The 19,591-nt window shown below is 40.1% G+C and overlaps 1 protein-coding gene across 1 annotated transcript in view; it reads left to right on the top strand.

The window, feature by feature from the left end:
- The window catches only part of NSD3 (nuclear receptor binding SET domain protein 3), a 4,286,093-nt gene that overhangs the window by 3,927,801 nt on the left and 338,701 nt on the right, over nucleotides 1-19,591 (top strand). Inside the window, exon 22 of the mRNA XM_044084319.1 lies at nucleotides 12,479-12,620. Coding sequence (XP_043940254.1) covers nucleotides 12,479-12,620 — 142 coding nt within the window. The remainder of the gene's footprint in view (nucleotides 1-12,478; nucleotides 12,621-19,591) is intronic.

Raw genomic sequence — 19,591 nt, 5'->3', positions numbered from 1 at the left:
CAGGTTACTCTGTCAAATGTTTTCTCTGCATCAAGACTTACAAGCAACAGTGGTATTTTTTTACATTCTGCTTCCCTCTGGATCATTACTGTCCTGTTTATGTTGTCAACTGTTTGCCTCCCCTCCACAAAACCACATTGATCCATATCATATCTATCAATTTTGGCATCACTTTTGCCATTCTTTTAGCCTTATAGACATACATACTTTATAGTCATGATTTAGTATTGGAATGGGCCTGTGTGAAGCTGTTTCTGATGGAGCTGTACCCTCTTTAGGTATTACAGCTACCACCACTTTCTTCAGTGATGTCAGTACTTCTCCTCCTCTTAAAATACTGTTAAATAAAAACCTTCCAGATCTTCATCAGTTTTTTCCCTCATAGCTTCCAGGGTTCTACAGGAAGACCATCTAATCCTGGGGGCTTTCCTGTAGATTGGTTATACATCACCATTTTTGTCTCATCATCTCTTATCCTAGCTGTTAGTAATTGAGCCTCCTCTCCCTCTAGCCTTGGCATATTTAATTCTTCCATTAACATTTCCATTTGTACCTTTTCTTGACTTCCATATTTCTCTACTTTATACACATAATGTAATGATAAAACATGACTATATAAAACCATGGGAAAAGTCTGACATATGAAAAAAATTAAAGTTTTAAAAATAAAAGCAAATTGTTAAATCAAAAAGTAGAATTGCAAGACTTTGTGGAGGCTGGTAATGGATAAATTGCCAGTAGAAGGAAACATGCCATATAAGAAGAAATGCAGTAGAATATGTTTACATTGCCAGGAAGAGAAAACTATGGAAGATGCATTTTTGAAATGTAAAAGAGTAAAAAATGTTATGGGAAAAACTATGTAAAGAAGATTTTCTTTTGAGGATATAAAAGAAGTGGATAAGATAAACATGGATATGATTAAATATATATAATATAAGAATAGAAGTAAAGAATATGTTAAAAGAATAAATTAAAAGTTATTTTATATTATATGAGTTTTATGGAATGAAAGAATAAAATAAATTGTTTAATGGTAAATGAATTTCAGAAACAATGATAAGTAAAATCAGATGGTGGTTTTGTAAACAGATTTGTTTGTGTGTGTGTATAGATATATATATGTAAAAATATTACTGTGTGGATATAAGGGGGGTCAGCATGTTGACAGTACAACAAAGAAAGAATTCACTTATACAAAACCCTGTAGAACATGTAATTATTGCCAGTATAGTGGTACTAGAGGTAGATTTTGTCATCCATCTACTGGTAAAGACTATGCTTTTAATGTTAAGGCAGACTATAACAGTATGAATATAATTTATTTAGCTCAATGTACTATCTGCCATTCATTTTACTTGGGAAAAATGAAGTAAAGATTAAGGGATCGTATAAGAGAGCATTTATATTATATTAATATAAGAAACACCATTAATGCTTTGGCTAAGCATATTGTTAATACCAGCAGTGACCATCATTTTAAATTTATGGTCATTGAACATGTAGAATTAAGTCAGCGGAAGGGGGATCTGCGGAATCATACTGAGGTAATTGAAACAAGATGGATTGTCAGGTTACATGCTGACAGTGCTATGGGCCTTAATGGATATTATCATTAAAACCAATACTGAGAGTCAGACCTTTGTTTAAATAAATGAAAAGTTTTAATTATGCCATAGTTGACGTTAGAAGTAACTTTGGATGTGTTTTTTTTTGTGTTTAAATGTAGATGTGCATGCATTTTTACATGTTACATTCATAAATGTACTGGGCAATTTGTTTTTAAAACAAGTATTGGAATAAGATAAATGGATTTTCACTAGGGATACATTTTAGTTATTTGGCTTTAAGACACATTTTTATATTTACATATATATTTTACTTCTATATGTATATTTTTGATTGTTCTTACATATATTTTTTATTGTTGTGTATATATATGGTATGTTCGTGATTGGTGCAGTCAGAAACAGAGTGATATTCCTTTAAGAGGGCTCATATGAACTGATTCAATGTAACAATAAGGAAATGGTTCTATTGGATTAGTTAATGAGATTTTAAATGGATGCCTAGCGTTTTATTTTTTTGTTTTTTTTTAGATTTTAATGGTCTGAAGAAGCGAGTTTGATACTCCCAAAAGTGCTTACCTTATTTTACATTTTATGAAATAAACTATTTATACCCTGGCCGCGTTTCAGACTTCACACTTTATTAGTTTTGATATAGGCAGACATACATATAATATATTCATGTACATACATATGTATATCAAAATGTATAATATGTACATCTTTGTACACTTGTAAATATATGTAAATGTGTAAGTATTTTGTAAATAAGAGTTATTTTTGTATATAAGTGAAGGACCCGTACTTTTTTCAGTAGGTGCAGTGGGATCATTTACATGCACCTGAGCTACCACCAACCCAAGCAGATGGGTCCCTCTCTTTAACATCTCATCTGAATGATGGCACACTCAGGAATGCTCCGTGTGAGGAGCCTTTGTGGTCTCTCCAATTGCTGCAGGTGCTTGGAAAGGTGCATACCAAAAGGGGCATTGTACTCAATTATTGGCCTGATGAGTGAAGAGTTCAGGGAGGGTATAACTTCTTTTTTTTTTCTGGAGGCAGAAACTTACTTATTAGATGAGCAATATAGAATGCCCTTCTTACCACTGTGGAGACATGGTGATCAAAGGTAAGGTTGCTGACAACCTGTGTGCCCAGGTCTGTCACCACTGAGTTATCAGGAACATTATTCTTACCAAAAGGGATGATAATACATTTTTTGCATTGAGTTTAAGGCCATGACTTTGGCACCAGTCATTTGTGTAAGACCATCTTATAGGATGTTGACATCAGTGGCGGCTGGTGACTTCAAATCAAAGAGGTGCTGCAGGAGACAGCTGAATGGGTGGGGTCAATGGGAATGGGAGTGGCCAACTAGAAAGGGGAGGAGCTATGCTCAAACCACAAAAAAATTAACTTTAATTAAATACTCTGCCCTGGGTGCCAAACCATCATTATGAGACTCCAATCAAGACAAAATGAAGTGCAGAAGAAAAAACATATTTTATTCCATTGGCTGCATGACAGCTTACTTAATATCTAGATGGAAACAAAAAGGTTGTAAGGCATGAAAAAATAAATTACTTTTTAAATACATTACTGGAATGCCAGTCAAAATCAAGTATAAGAAAAACAAGCAGCACTCAACTCAAACCACTTCTCCTTGTACTCCAATTCTAATTATAATTTATATTCTGCTTTATTAAAGTACCAAGTAACATGCTGAAAGTAGCAAGCTCTGTGATACCCCCACTTGTAAAAATGTTTCTTATCCAAAAAAGACCTGCTGCCTGACAATAACTATCTACTTGTTTCATGGGGAAAACATGATCAAAGTAAAAAATGAAAAGCAAACAGGAAACAAGCTCAACATGATATGGACCACACATGATAGATTGGCATTCTGTTTAGTTTGCAGGTAAAGCCTGTAATGAGCTCTTAAAATAATGTAATCCTGTCCTTTATTACAAATACTGTCATATGCATTTCAATACCCAAGGCATATATGTTATCTAGTTATATAAGTATTCTCTGCATGGCAATAACAGAAAGGCTTTCAATGTTGGCAATTCTTTAACAGTATGCTTATTAAAACCTACTTGCATCTTACAATCTCAGACAAGCTTACCAGATGGTCATTAAAGCACTACTACTTAAACACAGAGCAACAGGCACTTTCTGAATAATAATAAGCATAAATTAACAGTATAAAAATATGACAGAAACCAGAACATTCTGCAAAATCACGGACAGATGAAAAGCCATTGTAGTACTTGTGTCCACCTTGGATGGGGGGATAGTCTGCACATTTACACTGCATAACTGCTCCTTGCCTTGCTTGGACACATCCAGAGTCACTACATGGGGGAGTGGGGTGCAACAAGTGTGTCACAATTTGAAATGCCTCTGGCTGACTGCGATGGCCCTGACACATTTGTCATACCTCTCAACCTCAGAGCAAGAAATCTGGACAAAGCCATACATAGAAGTGGGACAAAGGCCCAAAAATAAGGACAATTTTTAAATATTGCTCTTATAAACTTAGAAAGATAATAGAATAGTAGGCCTTGCATTAGTATGAATGTTCTGAAGGGTATGAAATCTGAAACTGAAATGTCTGTCATTATTTTCTAACTTCAGTCTTTAATGATTTGCCACTAATTTGCCAAAAAAAAAAAACAAAACACAATTTTATGAAAAATGGACCAAAATGTGATTCATAAATATAAAATAGCCACACAATACAGCTGGGAACCTGTAAAATAAGGGACACCTTTTAATATTAGTACTGCTGACTTGAGCAGCTGACAAAATAAAAGAATCTACATGCATTTCTGAAATAAAAGTAATCTATAACTGATTATTACAGTTATTTATTAATTGTAAACCCTCTATGTTTTCTTCCAAAATTGCCATTTTGCAGAGGGATTTTTAGGGGAAGAGCAACATTTTGAGCCAAAATCAGGGACTGTTGAGAGGTTTGGATATGCCTAATTCTATAAAGCAATTTATTTGCATGTATCTCTCAACTTGTTAATGCAGGAAATCTGGACACGGCCAAATATATGGGGGGAACATATAAACAGTACTAAAAATTGCTCTTGTATAAACTGAGACAGTTGATCGAATAACAGGTCTTGCTTTAGCATGCATTTTTCTGAAGTTTATGAAGTCAGAAACTCAGTGTCTGTCATTATTTAGTGACTTCATTCCTAAATGATTTGACAGAAAACCACAAATTTTATGAGGAACAAACGAAAAATAAGAAGCAAAAATCTATTCATTCTGCAAAAATCTGGACAGTTGAGAGGTATAGTTCAGCTGGGGCTGTCTTTGAGTTTGCTGCCCTTCCCCCCTCACAAAATCATGGTTGAATGGAGCTTCCCCCCCCCCCCACTGCCATTCCAATGAACCATTACTTGGCTATTTCACCCCATTTACCATAAACACTAATGTGCATACTGCTTTACTTCTGCAATGATTTGGACTTCATTTAAAAGTTTTATTTTGCATTTTACAACGCAAACACTAATAGATATCATATCTGCTAAACAAAGCAATGCAGTCTCACAATGAGAACAGACTTAGCTTTAAAACTTCTCTGCCCTTGAAAACTCGCTATCACTGAAACAGCATTGAAACCCACATTCAAAGAAAATACATTTTGCCAGTGGCAGATTAACTTTGGGTTTGGGCTGTTTTCAAATCACAGGCCCCTTGCACATGAAACATACACATGCTCTTTCATACACCTTCCTGATTGTATTAAATTATATTCCTTGTACAATACAGTACAGTTTTAGAGGATGTTTTAAATTTATTGTTTTGAAATTTTTCCAGTAAACAATGAAACAAAATGCATGCACCAGTAATGACAAAACTGCCCAGTTCAGAACATTTCCATCATAAAAGTCTACTCAAACTTATGCACAATCTCTGAAGAAGTAAAAGTCATCTAAATAATTCCACATTAAAGAGATCTGTAACTAATGAAGAGGTTGCTGCTAGCAAACAACTTTGTATTTCATTGTTTCATCTACAAATAAAATGCCCGCTACCCTTGAGAAATAAATTGCCTATCTTACACTAAAAAAATGATAAGCTAGCAATATTGCAATAGGGAATGGATGGTAAACTGATAACAGGTTCATAGTTACTTGGTATCTTCGCATCCACCCCTTTTGCAACACAGTACAGTATCAGCAATGCGTCTGTCTACTGTGGAAGTAGAACCCACAGCCTTCTACATCAAAAGCAAGTATACTATCTGTTGTGCTATTAACAATGCAAGCAGACTCAGCATAAGCAGCACTAAACATTTGCTCCCCTGCAGCTCTCATCTCCTTGTAAAATCTACTCACTCAGTTGTATCTCTGAACTTTGCAGCACAAAGAAATCTGGAAAAAGGCAAAGTTTATTGTGGGGGGACAAAAGCCCAAAAACCAGGGACACATTTTAAACATTGCTTGTATAATGTTGGAAAGTTGCTAGAATAAAATGCTGTGTTACCACCATACATTTCACTGCCAAGCCTTAAACCCAGGACCCTGTGCAAAACAGTCAGAGCAACATACCTCTATGCCAAATCAGCTGTTTTGTGAAAGAGGAAGACGGAAACTTAAATGGCTACCATTTAGTGAATTCAGTTCTCTCCATAGCACAGCTGTCAACCTCTTAGCACAAAACACCTGTACAAAGCCAATAATGGGTGAATACAGCCCCCAAACATTCAGTGAATTCAGTTCTCACCATAGCTCTCAACCTCTTAGCAAAAAACACCCGGACAAAGCCAGTAATGGGGGAATATAGCCCCCAAACATATTCAGTGAATTCAGTTCTTACCATAGCTCTCAACCTTAGCACAAAACCTGGATGAAGCCAATAATGGGGGAATACAGTCCCAAAAATAGGGACAAATTTCAAATATCCATCTTATACACTTAGAAAATTGCTAGAATAAAAGCTTTTTGTTACCATGCACTTTCTGAAGAATATGAAGTCTGATATTCAAATGTGTGTCATTTTTAACATTTGTTAACCAGAAAAGTCTGACTTGGAACAAAAGCTAATTTTTTAGCAGAGGCCCAGGAAGAAACACTCCAGACAGACACATGTCTTTGTAAGATGGGAAGACACTAGAGGAAACAAAAACAGGGAGGGCATACAGACTCCACACAGAAGGTAAGGTACCCCAGCCAAGAATCAAACCAGAGAACATGTAGCTGTCAGGCAACAATGCTACCACTGCACCAATGCACTACTGGCTTTGCAAGGACACAAAAATACAGAAACCACAGATTTTATGAGGAACAGAACAAGTATGAGGGAAAAATCTGCAACATTTTTTACAAATGGTGGGTAGGGAATTCAGGCTGTTGCCACCTGGGCCCAAGGTACAGGGTTCAAGCCTTATTCTATATCCACCACCAGGGGTAGTTTACACACACACACACACACACACACACACACACACACACACACAAACACACTACCTGGGACAGGTCCGTTGCAGCACTAAATCCTTCCATAGCTTTGTCCGTTAATTGCAGCACTAAATCCTTCCATAGCTTTCTTCGTTGGAGCACTAGAAAGCTCCACAAGATGTCCTTCCCCGAAGAGACTCCCAGCCTGCCGACGTTGCAGTCCGAGGCCAATCCTTTTCCAGTGACAGTCTATGCAGTTACAACTGCATAGACTTCTGGGATCACTGCACTTGAATGTTTCTTAATCCTGTCTGCTGCTGAGAGAGTCTGTGCATGCTCCAGGCTGGTTCAGCAGCAGTCTGGATATCGGAACTGCTGCTAGTGCGCATGCATGAAGGTCCGCTACTTGTGATCGTTTTTTTTATTTTTTTCTTTGTATTTTATTTTATTTTATTTTACTTCCTTTCTTTTTTTTACAGCTGGGGGGAGCTGCAGTCCATCATTCCAATAGCACGGGCCGCCCCTGGTTGACATTGTTTGGAGATTCTTTGACCACTTTCAGTTTGCAAACATCAGCAAACTTTGTCAGCCACAGACCTTTAGTTTTAGCTTGCACTTCGGAGAATATATTCCAAACAGCAGAGGTCCCAGGACTGATCCCTGTGGAACAACACTGGTTACAGGTCTGCTGTTGGAGGTGGATTCCCCTATTTTGACTATATGGATTCTATCAGTGAGCCAGTTAGTGACCCATCTAATGATATACGGGTTGATACCTAGCTGGGTGAGTTTGTCAATTATGCCTGAGTGGGGGATAGAGTCAAAAGCCTTGGCTAAGCTGTATGCACTGATTTTCCCTCATCAAGGGCCTTGGTGACTGTCTCAAAAAAGTCACCAGGTTTAACAGGCATGATCTCTCTTTGACAAATCCAAATTGAGTAAGGTCAAGTGTTTGGAGGTTATCGATGTCTTTGTTGATAAGGCCCATGATGATTCTCTACATGGCCTTGCAGATAAGGCTAGTCAGGCTAATAGGTCTATAGTTTCTGGGGTCAGTGAAGTACCACCTTTGTACGAGGGAATAGTAGTATCCTTTTTCCATTCAGCTATGATGAAGCCAGTGCTTAGACTATGGTGCTGCTAATTCTTGTTTGAGTCCATGTACAACACAGCCTAGGATGGTATCAGGTCCCATGGATGCTGTGTTTTTGACCATAGAGAGGGTGTTCATGACCTTCTCTTTAGAGATGCAGGGTAGAGGACAGGTGGTAGGGATGTCTTGGGATAAGTGTGGTGGGGAAAGGGGAGTGAAGTTTTCACAGAACCCATCTGCTAACAGGTTATCATTGTTCACAGGCTTGGTGTATGTGGTAACATTAACTACCAGTTTAGCACAAATTTGAGCCTTTCCTTTTAGGTTACAGATGTAACTAAACGCCTTATGGTTGTTCTTAGTTGAGGAAGCTCATGTGGATTCATAGTTAGCTTTGGAGGACTTCACAAGGAGTCTTATTTGCTTGTTTAAGCCAAGGAGGGCGTGTTTCCAGTTTGGGGCTTGCTTCCTCTTACTCTTACACAGCAAGCAATTTCTTCCTCTCATTGTAAATGTTAATGGCAGTTGTCCACCAGACAGATTTGCTCTTCCTTGAGGAGCTTGTTATGGTCCTTTCAGGTACGGCCAAGTCAAAGCAGTTGTCTAGGTGTTTTTATAAAGCATGTGTAAGAACTCGGCATACTTGCCAATTCTTAGCTTTGTCTTCAGGCTTTCCCTGATGACATCAAGGACAAACTTTTGGATGCTCCTTTGGATAACAGAAGTCATTTTGGGTGTGCTGCTGTTGACCTTTTCAACTCCTTCCAGGAAAAGGGCAAAGCCATGCAGGAGTTGAAATATATTTTTGTTTTTCCTATTCATGAGTTTCAGAGGAACTATTCTTCCATATTTGCCTTTGTTCATACACAATCTCGCCGTCATCCTAAGGAGAAAAAGGGTTCTATGCATGTGCCTCCTGCCAAGTCTACTCAGATTCTTGCCTCCCAGAAAGCTTCTTTTCAGTGCAAGCCTCATTCTGTTTGACTGTTTGCTTCCCCCTTCCCTCAGCCGGGTTCCTGTGACCCTTCTCCTTTCTCTGTCTCTTCCAAATTGGCTACATATAACCTCAGACTCTCAGGTACTTTCCGTTATCCATCAGGGATATTTCTTGGTTTGGAAATCTCTTCCCCTGTTTTCAAGCAAACCTCAGCTTCCTCAGGAAGAGCTTTCTCATTTCCCAGAGGTTCTTCACTCTCTTTTACATCAGGGCACCATTAAAGCTGTGCTTCCAATCCAAGGAAGGGAATGTTTTTTATTCCAGAATGTTTTTGGTCCTACGAAAGGAGGGTATATGGAGGCCAATTCTGGATCTGTCCCTTGCTAAACATCTTTTTCAAAATTCCTTCCTTTCAGACATTATCCGTTCAAACATTGTATCCTTTTCTACTTTCTCAGGCTTTTCTGGTATCTCTGGATCTCAAGGATGCATATCTTCACATCCCCATGCATTATCTTTTCTGGAAATTATTACATTTCTCTATCTTTTCCTTGGATTTTCAGTTCTCTGCGTTGCCCTTTGGTCTCTTTTATGCCCCAAGGTTATTCACCAAATTCCTTGCTCCTATCATTGCTTTTTACAGGCTTCAAATTATTGAGATTTTTTGCTATTTAGACACCTGCTTATTCAAGCTCCTTCTCCCAGCAGTCTGTTTTTGGATCACCAGATTACTGCTTGCCCATTACACTGGCTGAGGTTTGCCGTAAACCTCCAAAAATCAGTTCTGATGTCTTTCCAGGGTCATATTTTCCTCAGATGCAGGCTTCAGATGGTCCCCATGTTAGCATCACTTCCTGCCCTCGAGGCTGTGTCTCTGATAACTTTTTTCCAATCCCTTCTTCCTCTGGCGTTTGTCACAGCCAAGTAATCTGTCAGAGTCCTTAGGTTCATGGCTTCCATCATTCCTGTAATCCCTCTCACCAGACTTTGTATGAGGAAACTTCAGTGGTATCTCAAGTCGGTGTGGCTTCGGCATTGCAACCACCTGGAGTTCCAGATGCATTTTCTTCTCTTTGTCAAGCTCGAGCTTCAGTGGTGGATTCATCAACACACACTGTCTCTATCAAGCTGGGGCTTCCTTTACAAGTTCCAGTTCCCACAAAGGTGCTTTTTACACATGCTTCAGACAGGGGTTGATTTGACTCCCGGAGGTTCGGGGTCTCTGGCCTCCTCATCAGAGGTCAGCCATATCAACACAAAAGAGATGAGGACTCTTTCTGCCTCTCCAAGCTTTTCATTCCATGTTTCATCCTGGGCCCCTCAAAGTCTTCACAGACAATAACACATTGATGTGGTATGTCAACAAGCAGGGAGGCACAATGTTCTGTCTTCTTTGCAGGCTAGCTGTTCAGGTTTGGGATCTAGCTATCCAGTATCAAGTGAATATTTGTGTGCTTTACATTTCCTCGGAGCGCAATCTAGTGGCAGACTTTTTGAACAGGTCCAGCATACGAGCTTAACAAATGGATGCTTTACAGAAATGTATTCCTGGACATTGTCCATCGGTGGGGTATTCTTCTGATCTTTTTGTGTCCCTCTGAACAGACAGCTTCCTCTCTGCTGGTCCCAGAATTCCAAGTCCTCTGGCTTAGAAAGTGGGCACCCTGTCTTTTCCTTGGAAGAGGATGTTTCTGTACGCCCCCTCACACACACTGTCAGTTATGATTTTATTTGGACAAAACGTAAGGCAGTAGAAAATATGATCATCTTTTTGTTTCCTGTTATACAAACTAACTTGACAAAAAAGTTTTAAAAGTGACTTTTTAAATAAATCATATTTTGTTGTTTTAAAAAAGTGCAATACAAGGGCAGTGCCTGCTACTCATGCATTTTTCAAACATATTTCCATTTACTTTTGTGCCACTGCAACACAGACTTCTCTGTCTTTCTTCACTAAGCTAGATACAGTTTCTAGATCTAGGTGAATCTTTACGTCTGCTGTCATCATAGATATCCTGTCTTGATGCCACTCAGGAGGATAAGCTGGGGAGTCTTTCCTGTCTGTTGAAGAGAATAGACTGGATCATGTAACATATGAAAGTTACGTACTTAACACAGCAGTATACTTTTATTATTCAGCATAGCCACTTTTCCCAGTCTCTAGCTAAAGAGGGGTGTTCAGAGGAATACTACAAAGATTTTAGGCATTTGAGAAGTTTGGTGTATGAGATTGATATGATTCTGTATTTTTACTGTTGTAGGGCATCTTTGAGATCTAGAGGAGCAGAGGTACAGAACTTTAAGGGATATGGGCAGGGTAGAGCCTATGAAAGTCTTCAAGGTGTTGAGCTCACTGTAACTTGCAGCACGTAGTAAGTAATCTGTTGAAGTGAATGGATCTGGATCATGAAGTTCTAAATGTATAACACCTATTTCAGAATACACATATTGAAGTATGTATACTTTGTTGCATTTATTATGTGCAGTGCACGTATTAAGTACAGACTGAAAACAGAAATGTTTATCCTTTAATTTTCTAAGCATCAAGAGAGTTTAAAATGTTAAGGGATTTTTAAAAATGTGCTTGCTTTCATAATGAAGGACATAATTTCCAGGATGTAGTGGGCAATGCAAAACAAATTGGGAATGGGATTTTCTTAAAAGAAATTGAAAAGGAGTAGAAGACTGAGCATGCTATGCAATATACAACAAATTGGAAATGGAGTGATAGAGGCAGCCAAGTTCAAGTAACAAAATACAGAGCATTTCATTTCTGGATGAGAATTGGTAATTGGTGTTTTGCACACTGTTACTGTGGAAAACAAGCATTAGGTCATGGAGGTTAGATGTCACCATATATATGTGTCAGATGTCCTTTTGGTAGAAATGAAGTGTTCTGAAGCCATAGCTGAAAACCTGGGACTTAGCTAGCATGTCAAGAAACCAGGGATAAGATGGTGTTAGTGAGGATTGAGTTGATACAGGCCAACTTTCATTTCTTGTGTTCATGTCAGGGCATGTATTTTTGCTGCAGAAACAGTCCTTCCAGTGGAAACTGTGCTTGCTTTTGCATAAAGTAGAAAGAGTTTAGGAAAATCTGCTGCTGAGCGTAATGGCCTTTGTGCTTATAGCACATAGACATATTTAGCCCAGACGAGGAATGCCAGGACATAAAAGGAAAATAAACAAGCTAAAGGAGTACATATATATCTCTGTCCCTTAGGAAAGGTTGTTAAGAGGATAGTGTGTAGACTTAAGGTCATCATAACTTCCCAGGCTTAAAATAAAATCATTACTCTGAAGTTTTGTTAAAAAGCACTGAGTTGGTGCATGCCCTGAAGTTGTCAAAAACTGACATTTTAGCTTCTGAAGGGGTTATTGTGAATTAGCTTTTTAAAACCTTTGGCCACATAACCATATGAATTCCTCTTTTTTATTTCTTTCTCTTATTTTAAAGGATCGTATCATAGATGCTGGCCCTAAAGGAAATTATTCCCGATTCATGAATCACAGCTGCAATCCGAATTGTGAAACACAGAAGTGGACAGTGAATGGGGATGTCAGAGTGGGATTGTTTGCCCTTTGTGATATACCTGCAGGTGAGAAGTGTTAATTCTTACGTACATCTTTGTCAGAGTATCCATTTTTTTTTTTACTAGTCTTTGATTATCAGTGTACGGAAGCTGATTTTAAAATTGGACTTGTGTTGTATGTAGTAGAACAATGTAGGAAAGTCACTGGCTTCCTTTGCTATCAGGCAAGCTCAATGGTACAGTGGTAATTTTGTGTGTCAAGCTAACAAATACATTTATAGCTAGATGGACTTCATGTTATAGGGAAAGTGTTGTATAGGTCCTGCTCTGTTTTTATAGTTTAACAGCCTTGGTGATTTAATAGCAATTAGTGCAGTTAATGTTAAGCATTTTCTGATAATGTTGAAAATGGTTTGACTAAAAGCCATGGCAGGTTGACTTCATATCTGAAAGCATCATAAGATGAAGGCCATCTGCGATAGGTGGCTTCCTTGCACTCTTGTAACGAGTCTTATTAAATTCTCGATCTCTTGGCACTATTTCTTGACCCATACTCAACATCCCTGCTGAGGGGTAAAGGAGCACAGGCCTTTGGGATTCCCATATCATTTTCTCCTTTTATATTTCTCCAGTAAAGAGTTACTTATGAGCACTAACCCTTTATGGAGATATCCTATTGTTTTGAAATTTTCTTCCATTAAAATCCCCTGTCCAAAAATCCCCTTGATTGGGTATCTGAGTTGTCACTTGATGGGGTTGGTGCTGTCCCAGAGAGCAAAGGATGAATTTAGTTATTGTGCCCAGCTTCACACTGGTAACAGCTCTCTGTCAGCCTCTTTGCTGTATTTCTCCTGAAGAGATTATTTATTGTAAATTTCTCTGGCAGGAGGTAGATATTATGTGAGCTGAAGTTTCTTTACCATTTGGATGAATAAAAGCTTTTTTTTTCTATTTTGACATGACATAGTACTGAGGAATCTGATATCTGGACTGTTTAACAGCTGAGTTAACTTTTGGGGTTTCCTCTTCTGCAGTCCCCAGCTTGGCTGTTTTTTTTCTGTTCACACAGTCTAGTTAGGGATTCACATACTTCCATGTTGTACATGTCATGGTGTCACACATCAACCCAGGAGACCATTTAGCTTCTCCACGGTTCCTATCTTAATCATGACATTTATTGTAGAATTGTTCTACTGTTTACTGACTAAAAAAGTACGAGTCGTAAAAGTAAGTAAAGTAAGTAAACAAAGACCCACAGCAGCTCTGAATTTTACTGCTTTGTGAAGATCACAACATCAAACAATGCTTTAACTGGTAGTATTTTAATCTGGCAATTCAAAGGTGCAGACAGGAGAGGCTTCAGGCCTGCATTATTTTATTTATTTATTTATTTAACATTTGTTTACCGAGGAAGCCCAACTTGGAACTTGTTGCTGTGAGGCAACAACGCTACTGCTGCCCCACTGCGCCATCCTATGTGGTTGCAAGATGTTAGTGTTACCCAGAATAAGGACTAGATGGAATGTTCTTTGCTTGATTCCAAGCTGGTGCTGGAGTAGGATGAGAAGGTAAAGGATATGTAGGGCATGCATTGATTGTTCCTTTTTGGAGGGTAAATGGTTCTTGTGTGTGGTAAGCTGCCTTTCAGCTAGAGAGGTTTCAAGTTTGTGCCTGTTTACCACTTTGGCAGGCAAGAAGCCTATGAAAGGTAGAATGTCAGCAGCTACCGTGGGTGGGGCATTTCACAGAGTCCACACCACCCACTGCACAACTGAGTAGACCAAACTTCTGCATGATAGGCCTGCACACATGGAATGGTCTGTAGAGTATCGTTACACATGCCTGGTAGTTGCACTGAGAACCAAGGGCTCTTTTTCCCTAGGCCTTCCCTTCTGCACCCAGCAAGGTTCACTGGCTTAGTTTGAGGAAGGGTCCACTGGGGCCTTTTTCTGCAGGAGTACTCATAAGACAGGCCCAGGTCTTGAATATTAGACAACTGTGTGACGGGATCATTCCTCATGTGAGTACACCCTCTACCACTGTTGGCTAATGCCAGTGCCAGTGAGTCCACAGATCGTTGCAATCCATGCAGTATTGCGTTCCTCAGTATGATGTTCACAAACTTTCAGTGTTTGCTTGATCCTACTAATGTTTGGAAGCACAGGTCTGTCTGTCTGTCCTAAATTTAGGATGGAGGGTCACCCTCATGTCTGTGCCTCCAAAGGGGAGCCGTGACTAGTGAAAGGCTGTTATTTATGTGACAGGTAAGGACAATGAATCTTCCCTTCTTTGTATTTCCTGTAGGATTAGATAAGGGTCACTGTCATATCTCTGCCCTACAAAGGGGGCTCAGAGAAGTGAAAAGCTCTTACGTATGAAATGGGTAAGGACGAGTCTTCCATTCCTCGTTGTTTCTTCCTTCCCACCCTTCTCCAGGTGACCACTGTAGCTTGGGCAGATCATCATGCTGATGATGTCCTCTGTGCACTAGCTGGTGACCGCTTACATTCCCTGGATAAACATGTTAGAGTATCTGAGGAAAAAAGAGTATTGAACTTTGGGTTATTCCACTCACAGAGTCTATACTTAACACCAGCATCTTTGTTGCTTGGATGAAAACAAGTCACTACACTCTGCATTTGAAAAGGTGGCTACTCTGTACAAGCTCCTAGAGGAATGAAGTGAAAGTCTTAGTATCCGAGGGCTGACTTGTGCTTGATGTCTGTAATCTAACAGTTCCAAGCAATTCCATTTTTTTCCACTGTAACCATCTGAGTAGGAGCTTGAAACACTGGAGTCAGCTATACAGATGACCCCTTTGAAATATGCTGATGTGTCACAGGTATGTCCCGTAGCATTTCTTCTGTTTTGCATCTACAGCAGTTTTACCAGTACTGATGCATTACCTGCATATGTCTGTGTCATTGGCACCTTCCTTCTCTGATTATTTAAAGTTTACAAAATGTTTATTTCAGGGTCTCCACTAGTGGGGATTGCTTCAGGGTGATTATGACTGTCATGAGATCATGAGATAGTACATTAAGTGGGGTGTATAACAGCTGCCCCCCCCACAACCAGGAGAGGTGTGTGGACATTTGGGCATGGAGAAGACCAAACCTACTGCTATTTCAAGTGTATTTGGAACTGGAAGAAGCCAACATGTGGATTACTTTGTCAGATTCTTTGTTCAGAGTGTCTTGTTTGCTTGTGCTGATGACAATCTTGTATCTCTTCTGACACTGGAACTTAATTGTTTGATCTTAGAAGTGCTTTGTTGTTATTTTATTCTACAATCATTCTGGCTTTGGAGGATGCTTTTTAAAGTATTTTGCTAAAGTCAGACTCAAAGGCCCCACCCACAGAAAAAAAAGCCTAATTGGTTTTACAGAGAGCAAAAACAAGTACAAGTATGTTTATAAGAATCTGGTACCAGATGCCATATTCATTTCTTTGGAAGCAGCTTGGGGAGTCTAAGCTAGCACAAGGGGTCATCACTTTCTGAGGTAATAGGCAAAGCAGAATGATTGGCTGTTTGTTAAAAAAAGTCTTATCTTTTCACCCCCTTGGATTAAAGTAGGTTTGCCAGACACATAAGGATCCAGTGTTGTCTTTATATGATTCAACCTCTAGGTTATCGGATCCAACCTTGCAGTTAAACTAGGGCTGTGACTCCTCCCCTACCCATAAGTCCTCTCTTACTCTAAAATATCTCGGATCTCATTTGCCTCCTCATCAAGATGGTCATGTTTTCAAGGGCGGTGATAGTTTATAGCGAAGTCCTTATTTATTCTCATAGGTTCATAGGATATGTTGTCTAGGGACTCGAATCCAGGACCTACAAAGGTTTACCTGAAGCATCAGTGCTGGGGCTTGAGGAGTGGATTCAAGTCTGAAACCTTCAGAACTGTGTCTTTCGCTTAATGCCTTTGCACTTGATAGCTTTGCTCTGATGTCGACTTCGGATCCGGGCTGGGTCTGGTTGAAGGAGGTGCTTCCTTCGTCTTGCCCTTATGGTGTAGGAGTCTCTTCGGCCCCAGTCTCCACCTCTACATTTGAGGCTTTCAGAATGGTTCACTGCTAGGCCAAAAGAACAGGTGCTTTTTACACACTCAGCTCCATCCCAACCCCTTTTCGACATTGCGTCTGACTCAGTACATCCATGTTGATAGGGCCAGTCAGCTTCTTTTATTTTATTTTTATTTTTTTATTTTATGTAACATTTGTTTACCAGAAAATCCGACTTGAAACAAGAGAATTTTCAGTGGAGGCCCGGGAAGAGACGTTCTAGACGCAACCAGGGCACATGGAGGAAACCCACACGAACACAGGGAGGACATGCAGACTCCGCGCAGAAGGCACCCCAGCTGAGAATTGAACTGGAGAACTTCTTGCTGTGAGGCAACAATGTTAACCACTACACAACTGCACCGTCCAACCTCAGGACTGCTTACTATGTGGGCTTCCTGTCTGACTCTGACCCATCTCCGGAAGTCCCATTGAGGCAGGTTCCTAGGAAACCGACATGGATGAGGAAAAATGTATATTCCTTCTCAGAATCAGTCACTAAAGAAACAAAGAAACAGACTTGGATGACTGGGATGGGTTCCCAAGATCCCCACTAAAGGTGGTCACTTGGTTGGTCCACCAATATTCCCTCCCCTGAGGAGTCTATGTTTCTAAAGTCTTTTGGAGCTGACTCTTTCACTTCCTGACTGGTACTGCTGACACGTGTACAGACCTGATAGTTCAGTGGGCTTGGAAGGATCATGACTCGGCAGAACCAATTCCTAAGAAGCTAGATAAAATTTCAGTTGCACTTAAGGACAGAGCACAGTGGAGCAATGATTCCCCCAGTAGATGCCATGGTGGCAACCACTAAAAATGAACTATCTGAGGAGACTGTGTCCCCATCCTCCTAACAGGAAATCAAGAACATTTGATAGATTTGGGAAACAGACATATGCTTTCACGATTTTCACTCTTAGATCACTGAACTGCCTACGCCTTATACCGCATTTCCAGAGGGACTTGACTAAGGAACTCACCGAGTTCTCTCAGGTAACCTACCCACGGACATCCACAAAACATTGGACTCCCAGTTGTCTACTTTACAGTCACTGTTCAACATAACCATGCATTTGCTTTCTAATGCAGCTGATGGTACAACTGGAGCAGCAGATATCGGCATGGCTGTCACTCGGCATGCTTAGATGCAGTTATTGACTTTGTGGAATGCTTCAGGATGTCTTTCCATAGTGTCTCCTTTGGTTCCACACTTCTTGGATCAAAGGTTAAGGAAACTCTCACCAGGGGAGAGCAGGATGGTATGATTCTTTCTGCCATTGGAATCCACTTCTCCAGTCATCAAAGAATCTTATCCAGGAATCGGAGAGGTGGCAAGAAGATGTAGTTCAGGAATTCTCATGGGTTCAACCAGAATGCTCCTGCAGACAGGTCCTCCTGAGCAGAGAGGGGAGCAATTTCAATGGACATCAGCCTAGAGACAGACCTTTTAAGTCAGGGATTTCATAGTCCCTTTTCTGAGAAATCCTTCCAGCCCACCTGTAAGATTTCCATACTGCATCACTCTTGAGGCAGTCTAGGGATGGTTATCCCTGCAGTCTCAAGCCTGCTGGGCCATTACGTCAGATTCTTGGTACTGGAGATTGTCACCAGAGGCTATATAATTCCCTTCCTCTTCCCTTAAAGAAAAGGAGGATTCCACAGTATTAGTGAATCAGACAGAAACTGCAACAATGGAATTTTTAAAGCTGCTGGAAAAAAGAGTAATTCAACAGGTCCCGCAGACCATTTAGAATCCAGACTTTATTCCAGGTTCTTTTACGTTCCAAAAAGACAGGGGACCTAATACCAAGCTTGGATCTCAGTCATTTTGTAAAGCAGACAGTTCCAGATGGTCAGGGTTCAGTCTATTCAACCTCTTTTGAGGAAGGATGATTAGATTTGCTGTGTAGATCTCCAGGATACCTACTACCATATCAAAATATCAAGGCAATAGAGGAGATTTCTCTTTTTCTGTCAGTGGGTGTTCACCAAAGGGTCTGTATTAGACTGAAAGTTTAAAATCGCGAACGCTCCAAAGACCGAAAATGCTGGACCTTGAAGTGCTTTTTTTGAGATCACAGTACAGTGAAGATCGGAATATTTGCCCTTTCCTCACTGTAGTGTGATCTTGGAGTTGGGGTATATATTTAGCGGGGGGTGTGGGGGGGCACAGCCCCCCGCATTAATGATTAATGATTTTGAGGTCCGGCATTTTCACTCTTTAGAGCATTCGCAATTTTAAACTTTCTGTTTTCTAATGTAGACCTGTTCACCAAATGCATGGCACTTGTTGCAGAGTATCTCAGGCTGCTTGGGTTCTGGGTGTTCCCATTGTTAGTCTGTCGGCTTCTCCCCACCCTAACCAGGGATTGCCTTCTCCAGCACCTGGACTTCTTGCTACAACTTCTTCAATATTTGGGGATCACAATCAGCCACACCAAAAGCAAATTAAAACCCACATAACAAAAAGAGTTCATCAGATGCCACCTGAACATGAGCAGTCAGATAGCTACCCTTCCAGAATTTTAAGATTGAGTGTATGTCTATATCAGACAGCCTTGCTAGTTCTTCAGCACCCCTTGTCTCCTTTAAGACTTATCCTTCAGTTACTAAAGCTCATGGCTTTAACAGTAATGTTAGTTCCACTAGCCAGATACTTCATGGGAGCTCTTCAGTGGACTCTTTATGTATAATTGTCCAGTCTTCCATCCTTTTCATACACGGATTCATCTAATGCTCATTTGCAAGTCTGATATCACATGGTGGTTGAACTCCACAGCTCTCCTATAAGGGTCAGTCCTTTTCTCCATACCCCCCCCCCCATGGCCATAGTAACCACGGATGCTTTCCTTCTGAGTTGGGGGGGTCCATTTCAAAGAGAAGATGATTTCAGGTAAATGATTAAATGTAGAGGCCAGTCTGCACATCATTGTCCTGGAGATGATGGCAGTTCTCTTAGCATTGCAGGTTTT

This window comes from Protopterus annectens, chromosome 9.part0, assembly GCF_019279795.1.
Source record: "Protopterus annectens isolate FY-2018-M chromosome 9.part0, PAN1.0, whole genome shotgun sequence".
NCBI classification, from domain to species: Eukaryota; Metazoa; Chordata; order Ceratodontiformes; family Protopteridae; genus Protopterus; species Protopterus annectens.
The sequence above is the reverse complement of the archived record's forward strand: the minus strand, read 5'-3'. Positions and strand labels throughout refer to the sequence as shown.